This window comes from Hipposideros armiger, unplaced genomic scaffold (genome assembly GCF_001890085.2).
Source record: "Hipposideros armiger isolate ML-2016 unplaced genomic scaffold, ASM189008v1 scaffold_607, whole genome shotgun sequence".
Lineage (NCBI taxonomy): Eukaryota > Metazoa > Chordata > Mammalia > Chiroptera > Hipposideridae > Hipposideros > Hipposideros armiger.
Genome location: NW_017731957.1, coordinates 41810 through 59187, shown reverse-complemented (window position 1 = coordinate 59187; position 17378 = coordinate 41810). Strand labels below are relative to the sequence as shown.

The following is a 17378-nucleotide window of genomic DNA, read 5'->3' as shown; positions in this document are numbered from 1 at the left end:
ATTAGGAGAACAAAGCTGCCTGAAGGGCAGGGCCTACCCAAGACCTCAGATAATTCCCAGGAAGGAAGAACCCCACACAGACATGGAGATTGGGAGGAGCGGGCCAAGACCACTGCCTTGGGGGACCTGCTAAAATCTCTAAGACACACTTGTTCTCTCAGAAGCACTTAAAACAGCTCCACCTTGAAGGTTGGAAGGACCTTGAATTTTGGTTTTTCTATTAACTTTTTGGATTTTTCCATTTTGAATATCTATATTGATCTCCTTTACTTAAACTCTGCTAAGAATAGCTTCTATTCAGACTAGTCTTCTGGAGAATTTGATCTGTTTAATATTGCCAGATATATTCCTGTATCAGACATGATATAACATTATTTGGGATTCATAGCTAAATAAATTCTCTTGCAGTAGGAATCCTGAAATGAAGAAGTTCAAAGTATAGGTATTCACTGATTCAATCTAGGGTGAAAAAAATAACATTCTAAATATAATTGACTCTTCTCTGTTTTCCTTGCAATATGTTCCTCACACCTTCCTTTCCTAGTTTTTTTTCTCTTGTTTTGGGGAGGCTGTTTTTGGCTTGAAAGGTGAGTGGAGGTCAGGTCTAATTTCAAAAAAGATGTGTACTTGGTATTGTGCTGCACTTCTGTTCAACAGGGGTGGCCTATTCTCTGGGGTGGGGGGAAGGGGAGCAATGCCACACAGCAGGCGATAAGGTCCCCCTGCCATGCAAAACTAAAGAGAAGTATATGTGAGCTTTTTCCCTCATGTGCCATTTTAAGAAATGGTGATCAAAGTATTGTTCAAATTCCAAATTCCATTCATATTTCAGGTCTTCATTTGCATGCCACCTGGTTTCTTAAGTTAAATCCATTGGCTATCCCCCATGAAATGAATTTAATGAATTTGTCTTAAGTGGGCCACCCCAGTGCAGGAGGGAAACTGATGCCTAATCATTATGTCTTTGTTTTCTGCTTCTCAAAGAAGGCCTACTTCAGCTGTCTTACTTCGCCCTTTAAATAAGCTCACAGGGAGGGAAAACAAAAACAGGTGACAGGAAGTGAAACCCCCCTACAGCATTACTCCAAATGAAAATTACCAGACACACAGCTCTGAAGAGGCAGGTCCAGGTACCAGAGTTAGGACATTTTGTCTGCTTCATAGTACATCACCCTCTGTGTATATCCATGAAATCAAATATTCTCTAATTAGTAACATTTGTGGAGTAAATGTAAGTGAAGGCACAACAGGGGGATGTGAAGAAATGTGATCATCCGTTGAACTTAGTACTGAAGACTTCCTCACGGCCAAATCCATGGGGTCTCGGCACATCACTCGACTGCACTCTCTAATCCCACTTCTGCATCTCCATGGCTCCCGTCCCCGAGCCAATGCTCCTCTATCTTACTCTGGGCTGACCCTCTGAGTTCCTTCACTCACTCCCAACCCTAAAGCCTCCCCGGGGTTCTCTCCTCTTCTAACTCTCCTGTTCTCAACACTTACTGGGCATCTCATATGCTCGGAGCTCCCACTGTTAAGTGTACATTCCCACGCTGGCCGATCCCTCAGGAGCTCTTAGGTCACCATTCCCGTGTCCCACTGAAAACTCAAGAAGTCCAAAGGTAATCAGATAATTCCTACAAAGCACTGCTCCCCTCACATAACCCCTGTCTCAGTGTCAACTACCATGCTCATCGTCACAAAGTCAGGCCTCTGGGAGTTGCCTTTCATGCCTTCATCTCCATGTTCTCTTCTTCAAATGGGCCCACCTTTCTTATAGATTATAACTCCCAAATATCTTCCCCATTAGTCAGGTTCTTCCCACATGCCCCCTGCCATTTGTCTCAGCTCAGACTGTCACCTCCTCTCTCTCAGACTCCTCAGATGTGCTTCTACATCCTTCCCTACTACCAACCTTACCCCTGCCCAACGGTCTCAAGACAGGTAATTATTTATAAACTGCAAACATGAATTGCCTCAATGGCTCCCTACATGTTCTACCAGGGAAGTCCACATTTTTATAAGGGAATACAAGGCCTTTAAGATCTGACCTCTTCCAAATGCTCCTGCTTCATCTGTTCCCATTCTTCCTGTACATGTTGGTCACACTAAATTGCTCTCACATCTCTGTCTTCCTGTCTTTGTGCACACTGCCCGTTCTGCCTGGAATTTCTTGGCCCCTTCCATATCTAATTCCTATTTGCCTTTCAAGATTTAGCTAAACCATGGTCTGTAAAAGTTTTCTGAGCATTTAAGGCAAAGTGAGGTGTTACCCTTGTTTGGAATCATGATGGTGCATCTCTCATCTAAGACACTTTTTATATTGAGTTGCAAATAACTATGTGCACCAACCTATCAGACTGTAAGCTCCTGGAAGACAAGAGCTCATTTTAAAAAATCACTTTTCTATCTCCCGACCATAGATATCACAGATGGCATGTCTCACCCACGGTAAGCGTTCAATACATGTTCACTAAAATGAGTGAATTACAACTTGAGAGAGCATTAATTTTTGGCTAGTCTAGCTAAGAGGAAAGAAAGCATTTAAAATTCATACTGAAAAGAAACATCCAGAGCCTGTGGGCCACGCCTCATCTCTGTGGCTCTCCGGAGTCCTCTGACAAGGAAGTTGATGGTGTTAGCCTGTTCCCTCTACCTTCTTGCCCTCTTGCAGTGCCCAAAGTCTGCAATTACATGTGTCTTAAAACTCAGTTGGTCTCAGGTAATGGAAACCTACCTCAAACCCTCAAGGAACTTATACTCGCTTATGGAATCTGAGGACGGAGCGGGCAGCTGAGCTGTGGGAAGGGGAGGGTGCAGCCAGGCCTCAGAACAGGAAGGAGCCGGGACTCAGCCAGGTCAGCACTTCCTTTCCCTCTCAGCTCTCTGTTTGGCTGCCTCCTTCTCTTTCTCTGCTCACCACATTCTCCTCACCATAGGAACATGGCCACAGATGGTTTATAGCTCCATCACGCACGGCTTTAAGTTCTCTTTGATTTTTCCATCCAAACATCACACAGAAAAGGCATTATTTGACCAGCTTTGTTAGGTGCCTACCCCTGGACCACTCAAGTATGTCAAGGGGCAGAGTCCCACTCTACCAACGTGGAAGGCCCCCTATTAACCAAGTGTGTGGAGAAGAAGCTGCTTCTAGAGAAAAATGCCCGCAGCTCATGTCAGGGGTCCACGGCTCCTGTTACTCTACACAGGATGGCTTAGGGACACAGTGGTTTGGAAACTGCACATTCAGGATCTAAAGTTTCTCTGTCTTCCCCATATAGACAGCTTTTTTCTTCCTTTCGTGTTACCATCTTTCAAAAATTGTCTTTGCTCCTCATCTTGTGGCAAAATAACATACATACAAACACATTATCATTTGATTCCTTGATTTTCTATCCATCTCTGTGATTTCCTCTCTTCCAATCAGAAGAGGTTTTCCTAGGTAACCATTAATAATCTGCACACTTCTAACACCCCGGTTTTCTGGTCCTGGGAGCTCTGAGCTTTACAATGTATTTTATATAGACTATGACCAATCTTCTTAAAAGCACTTTTCTTTTTTCCATATCTTTATTCCTTTTCTCTATATGAACAATTGGTCCAAAACACATTACTTTTAAACCAGCTGTTTACTCAGAACCCAACTTATTACAAGTCAATTCCTGTCCCTAAGGAGCAGTCCCCACTCCACTCTGTTTCTCTCCTGTAAGAAACTGCCATAATTGAGAGTAATGAGTTCTGGTCGCCCAGATGGAAAATGTTGCCAGGTGGGGTATCTTTTTGGCCTGTATAGAAGGGAATGTCAGTTATGTCCTGAGAAAATAGGACATAACATATGTTGTTACTGAGTTTTCCTTTTTTCTTTATAATCCATTCATCAAAAATGTTTATTGAGTACTTACTATGTTCTATATCCCAAACATAGTAGAAAGTTCCAGACCCAGTGTTTGACAGTAACTCACAGTGCAATGGTGTAAATGAATAAATACAACACAATGCGGCAATTCCTAAAACAGAAAAACGTGCTAGAAATGCTTATTCTACCATTACTACAGAATTTCAAAAGTTGCATACCATGTACACAGAGGGACAGATGATCTGCTGGGAGAAATTCTGTATTTAATGAGTGCTGGGATAAGCAATTATTTCAGTAAATTCTGTGTAAATGTCTAGACCACAGCTGTCATGTCTTGTACAAATATTTTACCTGCTTAATTTTCACTACAAGTTTCCTCTCTCCTCATCTTACTATTGTCACTTTTCTTCAGTAGGAAGTGGAGGTTAAGAAAAGTAGCCATATTTGTCAAACACAGAATCTAAAAACTTTTGTGGGGTATTCTTTCTCCTCTGAGAAAATTACACACATAAGACATCTTACAAAATAGTTATGTTCACAAAAGATTATAACACAACTGGCATTTTGTTGATTTTGTCTTCATCTAAATTGTGATCCCATGGAAAATATTTTTAGTCTAAATTGAGATTTAGTCAGGTCTGAACTGAAACCCCCAAGTGTTTCCTTGCATGCGCTTGCCTGCAGGGAAAGCCTAAGGAGGGGCCTTGCAACGTAGGTAGGAAGATGCGGCTCAAAGCAGAGCTCAGGTGACAAGTATGACACCAGTGGGAGAAGACACAGCTCCGCACAAACCTGAAATACCACAGGATGCCAAGAAGACCCCAATTCTCAACAACGTGTGCTGGCGGGGGCAGCAACAAGGGCAGCGATGCCAGCACGAACGCCAGGGCCCAGGGGAAGTCAGCTTGTTTGTGAGCACACAGGAGACACCATTGGGACTGCCACCAACACATGAGGGGCACTGTGCAGGAGACAGATCGCGTGAGCAGGAGAGTGGCCTCCACATTCCTCCGTAACTAGGCCTAACCAGGACTCCCTTCCACCAGTGACTGCACTGCTGCCCCTGAGGCGGCTTCTCTGTGACTGCCTGTCTGCGCCATCACACTGCTCCTCTGTGCTCACTGATTGCTTGGCCTTCTACCTAATGTCCCTAAAAAATCCCCTAGACCTTGGGTGCTGCCTGGGTCATCTGTGCACACCCCTGGTCCCGCCCCCTGGTCCCACCCCCTGGTCCCGCCCCCTGGAGCTGACCTCTCACCCCTTTATGTTCCTGGCCCTGCCTCGTTTTGTACACCCTTTTGGCTGCTTCTTGAGCCTAAGTTATGGCCACGTTAAGGAAATAACCAGCCCGAGAGACATAAGGGACTGCTCTATGGCACGAGCCCAGCCTGGATACTGAGTATGAGCTGTGGCTTTGGCCTTGTGTGTGATGCTGGAGCCCAGAAGGACTGGCAGCAGGAAAGGGCTTGTTTCTTGCTCTGGAGGAGACCAGCAAGGTGAGGCCCAAGTCTCAGGACCAGCTCTGCTGTTCAGGAATTTTCATTTTTGAACTGTGACTCAAAGAGGCCTCCCCTGGATATCCCCGAGACCTCCTTACAAATCATAGGCCCATCTTTAGAGACTCAACTTCAAAATCTATAATTAAGCTGTTTGCTTATCCTAGGAACAATTCTGTGCAGTGTTGGGCTGTATTTGGATTCATAAATCTCTTGGTTACAAAGACACATCGTTAGCTGTGATGGCTGTGGTACGTTCAAGGTCACGCCTCTGTGGGGTGTGAAGAACCAGGTAACAGACAGGAACACACAGTGGAGGTGGGTGAGGGGAGAGCAGATTCCCATCGCTGGCTCTGTGCCTCAAATCTAAGTGGTAGCCAGGCAAAAGGAGTGACCTTTTAAACTGGGATAACAAATTTAATGAACCAAAACAATTCAAAGCCTTACTCATAATTGCCCAAAATGATGGGGTGGGACTGCCCCACCCCCTCCCATTTCTGCTAGCAATTCTGTGACTTGCTTTTCCTTCCCAGGTTGCCCTTAATGTGCATTTTAATTTGCTTCAATCTGAGCATCACTGTTGGGGGTAGGACAGGGAAACGTCAATGGACATGAGTTACTCTTACTTTGCATCTTGGAAAGAGAGCGTTCAGCCCCCACCCTGCAAACAGGTACATGGAATGCCAAGGGAAGCATCCAAAGACCCCCCTGAAAACTGCTAATTGAAAGTTAGAGGAAAGAGTGGCTCCACTGGTAATTTTCACAAAAATGTGCCATAACGCAGCAGACCACTAAAGACGCAGCTCATTCAGCACCCAGCCTCTCTTTTTCTGGCTGTCATCAAGCAGTCTCTGCTCCTTCCTGCTCTGTGCAGAGATGCTACTCCTGGGGTCCTGCCAGGTCAGCACTGAGGGTAATCCTAAAGAATCCTCTGGCAAGTGGTGACACGCTGGGGGACGAGGTGTCAGGAATTGAACTAATTGTGCTTTAATTTGTCTGACACCGGTGGCACACCAGGCTGCTACGGGGCAGCGATGAAATACACCCCTTGTGGATGGCTTTAACAAGAAGGCTTTGGAAAGGAGGAAAGGGAGGGAGGTGGGGAGAAACAAATATCCAGGCTAAAGATAGTTTTCTTAGAACTGCTTCTGGGCTGTCTGAACCACAACAATAAAAGCTCTTATACTCACACCACGAGCAATGCAAGAAAAGTGAAGAAAGGGGAAGAAGCCAGCGGAGTTCTAAGGCAGCCTGGCCGCCTCTAGCCACCTCTTTGGTACTTAATGCATGCTGTCAATTTCAAGGGGATGCAGCTTCTGACAAGGCCGCCAAGATTAGCTGGAGTTTGGCTTTTCAGTGCTGACCAATCTTTAAGTTCAGATAACTGCATTTATTCAGTTCTGTCAAAAGGAACAAGACCAGGAAGCAATCTGCGAACCAGAGATGTCAGCCAACCTGCCAATGTCCATCATATTCTCCCAACACACAACCAGAGAACAGCTATATTGACTACAAAGCTCTGCTGGCCAGCATCTATGCCACTTTCGAAGAATTCCTTTTGTTCTGATTAAAAATGTACTCCTTAAATTGCAGAAGAACATGCATCCCTTCAGAATGACAGTTTTATGTGAAGTCTTATTCTGCTTCCCTTTAGGCCAGCATGTTCTAGTCATATGAACTTGGCTTCCAAATCCAAGATTCCAAGCTGTACAGAGGTTATTCTTTGTTTTAATGAACGAAATAGGTTGATTGTGAAAGTTATTGGTTTTTACTCTAATAGCAAAAATTGTTTTTAGAACTCCGTGCAGTTTTCAAAGCATTTCACATATGTAGACTCATGTAATTTTTGCAGCTACCGTTTAAGGATGATTCTCATGCTTTTGATGGTTGCTGAGGAAACTGAGTCTCAGACAATCCCAATATGAGATATCTACAATAGGATGTGGAAAGTCAAGATCGCACTCATGGTTTCTGACTCTTGAATTCTGAGTTCTTGCCACTGGACTGCATTGCCTCTACTTCTTATGTCATAAAGTACTTCCGGTCATTAAAAAAGCTTTTAAGGAATGAAGAAAGATCATGTAGTAAGCGTCTTTCCATTAATATAAACATTGTGGGGAGATAACAATGAGCTACTATACCACAGTTCCGCCTAAGGAGTTTCCATCACGTGAAAAAGCCTAGAAAAGTTTAAATGCAAATAAATAATAAAGATATGCATGAGCCAACCATTAGGAGCAGTTACAGAGAGTTCTGCACATCAAGTAGACTGCAGTGAGGTCAGGGAAGAGGAAGGCAGTCTTGGGTACTGGTTCTGAAAAATTGTCCAGTGAATCCTCCTGGTTAAAAACATTCAGCCTATGGCTTCTTGTTCTGAACAGTGGGACTGGGCTGTTTTCTTCACGGTCCCTACTAGAACAACAATGGGTTCTTGATTTATCAGTGGTCCATCCACAGTCTGCCCAGATCCCCAGGAGGCAACCTGGTGTAAGGGTTCTGCCCAAAAGGGATGATGACAGTTTGTCAGTCAATTAGGTTAGTTCCTTCCAGAATCTGTACTGGGATCATGGAGAGGACTGGCCAATGGAGAAGGAGGTGGTGATGTCAATGTGCAGGTAAGTGGAGGCAGGTGGGTGGAGGACAGATGCTCACCAAAAGGACAAGGAGAGGGACAAAGCCAGAGGCGCCTATAGGCAGGAGGTTGCTGGCCCTGAGATTTGCTGCAGTTCCTAAAAGCTTTCCAGTTCCGATTCAAGTGTGTCCTTATATAACTCCCTTTGTCTTAAAGTGGCCACCATGAGTGAGTCTGCCCTGGCAACAGAAGAACCTAAAAAACCCAGCGTTCTTTTTACAGAAACTCAAGTTTCCTACTAAAGAGCATTTACTCATATTAATTAGAATCAGGATTGAGTCCATCTCAATCATGAGGTATCAGCAGGGAGACAGACACAGAGGGTTCGCTATCCTATCTCCTTGGTAAACCTTTCCAGACCAATGGCCTCTTTCCTCTGAATCATTAGCCTGGACACGTGGCTCTTATCTTAACTCAGTGAAAGTTTACTGAGCATCAGTTATGTGCAAGAAACTGTGCAGGCCATTTATTAGACTTACTCAACCTTATTGCCACCTTGTGCTTTTTATTGCTAGTTTATTAATGTGTTATTTGGCTCCATAAAAACTGGGATCTTGCCTCAACATCCTTGTGGTCCCAATTATCCCAATGGTTCCCACAACACAAACTTAGGATTCAATAGGTAAATATGTTTATGGCATGCTGCTTTGCATAAAGTTCAAGGAAATCTAAAAATGGCACTGCCTAAGTTAGAAGCTACTGAGTTATGGTTAAAGAGAAAACAAAGAAATATCTGCATAAGCAGTAAACTTACTGACATGTAAAACAAGGTCAGAAGTGTGTCCTCTTGACCCATGAGGCAAATCAGCCCAAGGGCAGGCACCTGACTTGCGTGGAGCCTGGTCACCAACTCGTCAGTGACCTTTGACCTACTGAGCAAAGCTGAGTGGGGCCAATCGGTTTGCTTTGTTGAAACTGTCAGAATTGGGCAAGAAACTTGCAGCTGGTGCTGAGAGCTGGAACCTGAGGGTCCTTTAGACTCGGGCTGAGCAGGGTATTCTGGACTCTAAGGTACAAAAGAACAGAAGCTACATGGTGGGAAGGTGGGGAGAGAGAGAGTGAATGTGAGAAAATAAAACGGAAGAGAGAAGTAGAAATTGGTAGACATATCGCAGAAAGAGTGATGGAGACAGAGAAAGGTCACGCTGCCTTACTTCCTACTCTTCCTGCAGCCAAGCTAGCTTGTTCAGCTTCCTCTGTGTTTCATCGAGTGTGTGCCTCGGAAGCACAACAACCCCCACTGAAACACCTCTCCCTTGTGAGGCCCTTCTATCCCTTCTCCCAGTTGGTCATAACATAAAAATACTGCACGATTTTAAGAAATCTTTTTCATAAGAAATTAGACATTCCCCACTAAATGATATCCCAGTGGTTCTCAACTGGAGCAATTCTGCACGTCAGGGGACATCTGGCAATGTCTGGGGACATTTTTGATTGTCATAAGGGGGGTGGGATGGGGTATGTGTTACTGATATTACTGAGTAGAGGCCAGAGGTGCTGCTCAACATCTTACAATGCACAGGACAGCACCTACAGCAAAGGATTATCTGGCCCCAATTATCAGGAGTGCCGAGGCTAAAAAAACCCTGGCCTAGAACCAAGGGGGTGATAATACAAAGCATACACCATCTTCTATATTCTAGAGTCAAATGCCACTTGATGCACACATATGGAAAAAGTCAAGGCTGGGAAAATGAAAAAATGTTGAGTTGTATTAGTGTTCAGATGATGGGTGAATCTCTACCCTTTTAATTTTCAAAGTTTTATGCATTGGCGTTTTTATTGGATGCTATTTGACAAAGCAAAAATAAGTAAACACACCAAAAAAAAAGAAAGAAGAGAGGGAAAGATTGGAGGAAGGAGATGCCCACAATGCACAGCCACTCAGAAGAGGGGCCAGCCACGCTGAGAAGGTGCCTGTTATGGAGTCCCTCTTCAGAAATGTATTAGAAATTATGACAAGTGTTCCATTATACCTACAGGCTTACCTCAGGGATACTACAGGTTCGGTTCCAGAACACCGCAATAAAGTGAGTCACATAAATTTTTTGGTTTTCTAGTGCCTATAAAAGTTATGTTTACACTACATTGTTGTCTATTAAGTGTGCAATAGCATATGTCTAAAAAACACAGTGTATAATCTTAATTAAAACTACTTTATTGCTTAAAAAAAAAAGGCTAACCATCCCCTGAGCCTTCAGAGACTCGTAATCTTTTTGCTGGAGGAGGGTTTTACCTCCATACTGATGAAAAGTCAGTATCTGCGAAGAATAATAAAATGAAGCACAATAAAATGAGGTATGCCAAATTTTTAAAGCTCCAAGTGCTCAGTTACAAAGAACGTGACCGTGAGGAAGATCAGGTAGGGCTGAGGAGAGCTGAGACTCACCTCTGGTGTTCAGAGGTCAGCATGCTCACCTCTAGCATGGCAGCCCGATCAGACCCTGACTAACAAGTGGTGTGTGGATTCAGTAAACGTGCCTACAACTATAGGAGCAGTCCCAGGAACAAGGTGTAAGTCTAGGAGCAGAACTGGTTTGGGGACATATCCAACCAGCCCCTGCTGCAGACACCTGGGACATTTTTTATGACCACCCCTTTCTTATAGTCAAATCAAGTATTTTAAATTCCTCAATTCTAACTTTCGAAAAGCTCTGCCTTAAGTTCAACCCAAATCTGTCCTAGTCAAGTCCTGTTTACTTTACAGTCCACCTCCACAATTCACAAAAGGCCGCTCGCTTCCCCAAATGAGATGTTAGCAGTTAAGACAACGTTTAGGTTTCCTTGGGCTCCTGTTTGCCTTCTTCTATCTCAGCTTAAGGAATATTTTGATCAATTGCGGTTTCTCACTATTCAGTACATGCCTATAGTGTAATAGTCCAAAGGTATCACAGCACACACAGTGACCCCAGCTCTCCTCTCCAGAGGCTGTCACTGCTAAACTTTCTGTTACATGAAATTCAGAGCCACAAGGACTCTTCTGCACATTACGAGGCCTATAAATTAAGTAGCAAAGCTGCTCTGGGAGAAGGCTCTGAATGACAAACTGGAACAAAATGTCATCTTCTTCTAACCTGAACAGCTATCATTCTTGGGGGCACAAACTGTTATCTGTAATCAAGGGAAAATGTGCCCAATTGTCTAACATGATGGAATTAAGACAGATTAGTTAGTGTAACAATTAGGCAGTTAGAAATTCCCAGATAGGATGAGAAAAAGATAAACATATCTCCAAGGCCTCTGCCCTCAGCCCTGACCCCAAAAGCCACAGCCTTGAGACAATTTACTCCTGCCAGACCAGGGAAGTCAATTACACCCTGAGGCAACTAAAACTATCCTAAAAAGCCTCCTCCAGGCTGAAACGGCTAAAGAAATAAATCTAACCTGTTCAAGCAGGTGCCAGCTTTCTCCCCAGACAGGCTAGGAAAAGCATATAAACAGAAGCCTCCCCGCTATTCAGCGGGCACTCTGACTGCCTGGACTGTCCCTGGGTCCACAGGACACTGATACTACCCCACTGTCACTGAAATCTCTCCAATTAACATGCCCATTCCATTCACTTACAAATCAGAAAGACTCAATATTTACCACCTCCCCCAAACCATACCTACCCCCACATCCGGGCAATGACATCTCACAGTGACCTTTAGGTTCTGATGCTCTCCACCCATGAAAGCCTACTCATCTCACTTTTAACACTGGTGATATGAGAGGTCGAGGCAGATCTAAGGCAATACGAGGAAGCAAGCGCTAGAGAAGTAAAAAACTAAGAATGGATTCTGAGTCCGTGACTCTAGAAGATTATCTGAATATTAAACAAGATGAAAAAAATGACAGGTCACGTGATTTTGGCATATCGGTTAATACTTAGCAATCAGTCTTGTTCCCATACATTTCCTTCTCTTATATAGTAATTAACCAGACTTTCAGTATCAACATGTAAACTCTTGGAAAGTTCTTTCTCATAAAGCAGTCCAAGGCTGAATGTGTGCTTCAATGTTTCAGGGACCCAGGCTACCCCACACATTCTATATTCTGTAAACTTAGGAGACAGACACCATCTGCAAGCTCCAAAATATATTTAAAGGCTTCCCAAAACAGCCGAAATCAAGTAGAAGCCAAATGGGAGGAAATAAAGAGAAGAAACACCAAGAGTGGCATCTCTCCAAACACATATCCCTGAACACCAGCAAAAATGCATTTCTCAGAGCTGAGGGTTACAATCGGAGTGAAAAGTCTCTATTACCAGTAAGTGTTGAAACTGGAGTGAGCAAGGTCAATTTCCTCTTTGTAACAGGGCAGGTTTGGGGTGGAGGGCAGACCCACGCAAAGACTCAAAGAGTTGAATGAGCCATATTTAAAGAAAGGGTTGGCTTCTTAGCAGTGGTGACAAAGGCAGCCTTATGGTTGTAAAAACAACTAGCCAGAATGACTACTAGCCCCTCCCCAAGTCAACCCTCAACCTTACCCCTCAGCCTTGTACAAACAGCTGGTTCAGAAAATCCAATACATTCAAATATGAGTGACAAAAGGCAACCATATGCATACCACTGACGCATCAGTTAATAAGTTAGGGGAAAAAATAAGGAAAATGGAAGAAAAAGGTATTAACAGGGAAGTCAGAAAAATGCTGCCGATGGATTATATGAAGTTTCTAGACAAATATTTTACAATGAATTTTAAAACTAAATGAATCAATTTCTCTATGAAGAAAAATCACAAAGCAAAAATAACTCAGAGAAGAGATAGCAAGAAAACAGGAAGAACTGAAATGTGAGCTTGCATAAACTCAGAAAGGCAGGAGAACAAAGCAACTGAAGATGGAAATGGAATGTGCGCAAGGAAGAAGGGACTACAGAAAACACAGCAAGGGACAAAGAAGGTAACAATGAGCAAAGCATTCAAAATGAAGTGGAAATAAAGAGTTTTAAAACAGTGGAGAGAAAAATTATAGCTAGAGAAATCAGATACAGGAGAACCTCCTTATGCATAACTGGGACCCCTGAAGAACAGGACAATGGATCAAAACAAATCCTTAAAGATATAATTCAAGAAAATGTTTCTAAAACCAAAGCAAAGTCAAACCTGATTAGTGAGAGGCAACACACACACACACACACACACACACACACACACACACACACACACACCACAGAGAATGGGTCAACACTGAGATGGATCCTGACAAAGTTATTAAACTTTATCCTAGACCTAATATAGATTTTGGCTTGTGGTATATGCTTAATAAATATTCACCAAGAGACTAATAAAAGCTTTCTTCTCCACAAACTCCTCTTTCTGCCTCATCCTCTGTTCCTGGGATGTGACACGGTATGAAATCCTTTCCAAAAGCAATACTGAAAAACTCCAAGATCTTAAAAACATTCTATTTTATAGACTTTCTTTACTATTGCAGGAAAGATTGAAAATGCATTTTAGAAAGATTTTCAGAAAGGTTTGATATAAAAGCCTTTTCTGATAAGTTATACATTCACTGTAAATTCAGAAGACATTTTGTCTCATATGCATTGAGTTTCAACACAATTTTATTATATGTTTCCATATGCCATTTATCACATAGAGAAAAAAAGGATAAAATCAGAAAGTTTTTTTACTTACTTTGGATGTTCAAACTTGTCTATAAGATCAACTTTTTCCACCAGGTCTCCTCCAATTGTTCGGACTAAGTCATAAAAATCGTTTTCTGTGTAATTTTCAGAGGGCAACCAGAATGAAATGTCATTTATCACAGCAGGATATTTGCTAAGAGGCTAACAAAACACAAGAAAAAAGATAAAATTTATAAATTGGATGAGAATGTTTAAATTTTTCAAGGAAAGTTACATTTGGCTAATTAAAAAATGCTGATAAAACATTATTTCAGCACTTGAATTTTCAGGAACAAAATGAACTTAAAAGGTAAGTTAATATTCAAAATTAGCAAATTCCATTTTGAATGTTATAGATTCTTATCACATTCACGTGTAGCATTACCATATATTATATTTATATCACCATTAACGTTCAATTTAGTATAAGCAATTTGAATTGATCATATTTTAGGTTTTCCCATTTGAATACTAGAGGAGAAAAGTTCAAATTTAATTAACAAGCAATTCATTAACTTCTTGAGATACTTTCAGGAAGCTATTTTAATGGCGAAATAAGTAAGGGCTCGTCGATATTGATATTTTTATTAGTCATGTCATTATTTATTAGTATTTCTAATTATTAAAATGAAGAACTGGATGGAGAAGGAGTCATTTAGGGAGTTACTTTCAAATTATGCCTCTGAGGATGTGATAAACACAATGTAGTCATTTCCTCCATTTCCCCCATTTTCTTTCAGTTTATTAGAGCTCACTAGTTCATCATTCTATTGGACAGACATTTAAAATTAGATACTTTCAGGAGTTACTGCATTTGTTTACATGGCTAACATATACAAACATACTTTAGGTCTGTAAGTTACCACCACAATAAAAATTGTTTTATTACATGTTTTATTATATAACTATGAAGTCCTAGGGAATATCTGCTGAAACTATAAACTTGTCAGAAGGACAAACTTATAAATTGATTTACGTCAAGCCTGATATCACTATAAGCCCTTTGGTGAATCACTGATTAGAAAAAGTATAAAACTTTTAAAATGGCAAAACCTCTGAAAAACCAAATGCTCAAATATAAATGATTATTCAACTTGAAATAACAATAAAGTTGTCACACAAATGCATGAGTGAAGCACACACATTTTAGAGGAACATCATAAAGCTACCATCCCTGTGCTCTTGACAAAATACCAAGGCTCCTGGCAAGACATTCATGCTTTCTCTCGTAAATCAAGATGCGGTGATAAATAATCCATGATGATAGGAGTCTGGTGGTTCCACAAATTGCTTTTTCTTTGACAACATCCCTTTTCCCCTTGAGCAATATGGAAATTTAGAGATATTAGATTAGAGGCTGAGACTGCCAAGAATTAGCATGAAATCTCCTCTTCAACTGATCCAAGCTGAGGTAGCACACTTGTTGAGCTTGGGTGTGACAAGATGACAGAAATGGGAGAAGGTGCCCATTTGGGCATCTGTCTCAGCAACCCATCGACAACAGTCAGCACAATAATGCAGTCAGCCAGAAACAGGCCCCAAAACATTAAAAATATATCACAGTAAATACAGCTTTTAGAACCATGGAGAAAACCCAGAGTGTTGTATTGCAAACTAGTTCAAGTTACAAGTCGTAACAAGCTTAAAGAAATGGTTTAACTAAGGGAATCATTCCCTATACTAACTAGTATGTGTCAGATGTAGGGTGCCTATTAGTGACTCCTGCTTTTTTGAGGGGGACAATAAAATTTTGTTTTGAAAATAAGAAGATAAATGCAGTTGTATGGTTACTGAAAAGCAGGCTTTCTGGTTGAAAACCACCCAGGGACTTTCTCCATTGCTCTTAGGGTAAGGTCCTCAGTTCTTAAACAGTTCTTAAACAGCCTTTCTGCTGCTTTCCAGGCTCAGGCCAGCCCACTTGACTTGTTTCTTGAACACACTAAGCTTCTTCCATATATCATTTCCTACCCTCCTTACCTTACTTCTGGTCTTCAGCTATAATGCTCACATATTGTTCCAGACTCTGCTAGTCCCTTGTTACCTCACCTTATCCTTCTCTTTCGTAGTCCTTTTCATCACTGTGATTACTTAAGGAATGTCTTCCCTGTATGTTACAGTTCTTGAGGGTGGGATGTGTATCTTTTCACCTCCAAATTGCTATCATTTTGCAGAGTCCAGGTGACATTGTAGGGATTCACTAAGAGCGAACAATGGCTATATAACAGTGAATTCAGCTGTTCTTTCTTCTCTAACTGGACCAGCAAATGGATACAGCAAGTAAATAAGGCATGGAGAGTTGCCTCCACCTGGCTATGCAGTGATGGGGAAATACTGACCACATGGAATGACAAAGAGACTAGAGGTGGACAGGCAAAGTGACCTGGTAGGGATTTGATAATCCACAATCACAGAACTAGGAATTTTAAAATTGGATGGGAACTGTCAACCTAAATAAAGAGGTAAACTGAGGCAAGCTCCGATTACCAGAAATTGAGTTTTTCGGGTATAGCAGAGGAATTACAATTCATGAAACACATGCTATAGAAAGCTACAAGGAAGTCCATTGAGGGTCTGGGGCAGGCTGTATTTACGGGCAAGAAGTGACCGAGTCCATGCAGGTAAATTCAGCGGCTTAAGGATGGGGAGAGATTCTTCGGGGATGTTCATTGGTAGACGATAAGTCTAAGTCTTCTGTAAATTAGGCATTTACCGGAAATCAATCTCTCAGTTCTTAAGTTCGGAAGGCACATGCCCAAGAGTCTTCATTTCATATCCCCGTTCTATTTTAGACTGAAATCCTTTCACAGACCTTAAAGAGCATCTAATATTATTGTGTTTTCTCCTTCCTTTTCTTAATCTAGACAGAGGTATGTCTATTTATTGTGTGTGTTACACACTGTTCAGTGGGCTCTGATTCCTGATGACTCTGAATGAGTGATGTCCACGACGTCCTGTGCTCACAGCCCTGCTCAGCTCCTGTGGACTCAGCCTAGGGCTTCTTCATGGAGTCAGTCCATCTCATATTTGGTCTTCCTCTTTTCCGGCTGCCTTCTACTTTTCCCAACATTATTGAAGTTTTATCAAATAACCACCTATTGATTTGTTCTTTTGAGATCCTTTCTATAATTCTTGTTTTCAAAGAATTGAAAAGGGGAGCAAGTCTACAGATACAGTAGAGACTTTTGAAGTCACAAGTGAATATTATGACCTATTTTATAACAATGAATTTGAAAACTTGGCTTAAATGGGTAATTTTCACTCAAGACAGAAAATTTAAAACCAATGACTCTGTACCAAATTGAATTAGCTGTCAACTCTTACAATATAACTGTTAAGACTCAGATGGTTCATCTTATGACTTTAAACATTTAAGGTGAAGGTAATCCCTTTAGTACATAAACTGTTTCATGTAAACAAGAAAAGGAGGGAAACCCAACTAATTTTCTGAGGCTACTATAAACTTTAAGCCAAAGCTAGACAAGCACGGTATAATTCATAAAAAAACTGTAGACCAATTTCACCTTACAACCTACCGTATTTGCCGGCGTATAAGACGATTTTTTGGCCCTGAAAAATATGCCTCCAAGTGGGGGGTCGTCTTATACGCCAGGTACACTTCAGATAGACTGCCCATAGTGCTTGCCCCGTGCCATAGTGGCCTCCCGATGCCCGCCCACTTCATTCCACATACCGTTCAGGCATCAGCAGCGCTGCTGGGTGTATGCTCGGCTGTTATGCGATTTTGCTGTTATGCGATTTTACCACACTCGCAAAATCGCACACAG

The 17378-nt window shown here is 42.0% G+C and overlaps 1 protein-coding gene across 1 annotated transcript in view; it reads right to left on the bottom strand.

Annotated features, from left to right (window-relative positions):
• Positions 1-15669, bottom strand: part of LOC109371986 (phenylalanine--tRNA ligase, mitochondrial-like) — a 177107-nt gene extending 161438 nt beyond the window's left edge. The window contains exons 1-2 of the mRNA XM_019624778.1: positions 15640-15669; positions 13604-13755 (exon numbers count right to left, since the gene is read on the bottom strand). Coding sequence (XP_019480323.1) covers positions 13604-13755; positions 15640-15669 — 182 coding nt within the window. The remainder of the gene's footprint in view (positions 1-13603; positions 13756-15639) is intronic.
• Between the last annotated feature and the right edge of the window lie 1709 nt (positions 15670-17378).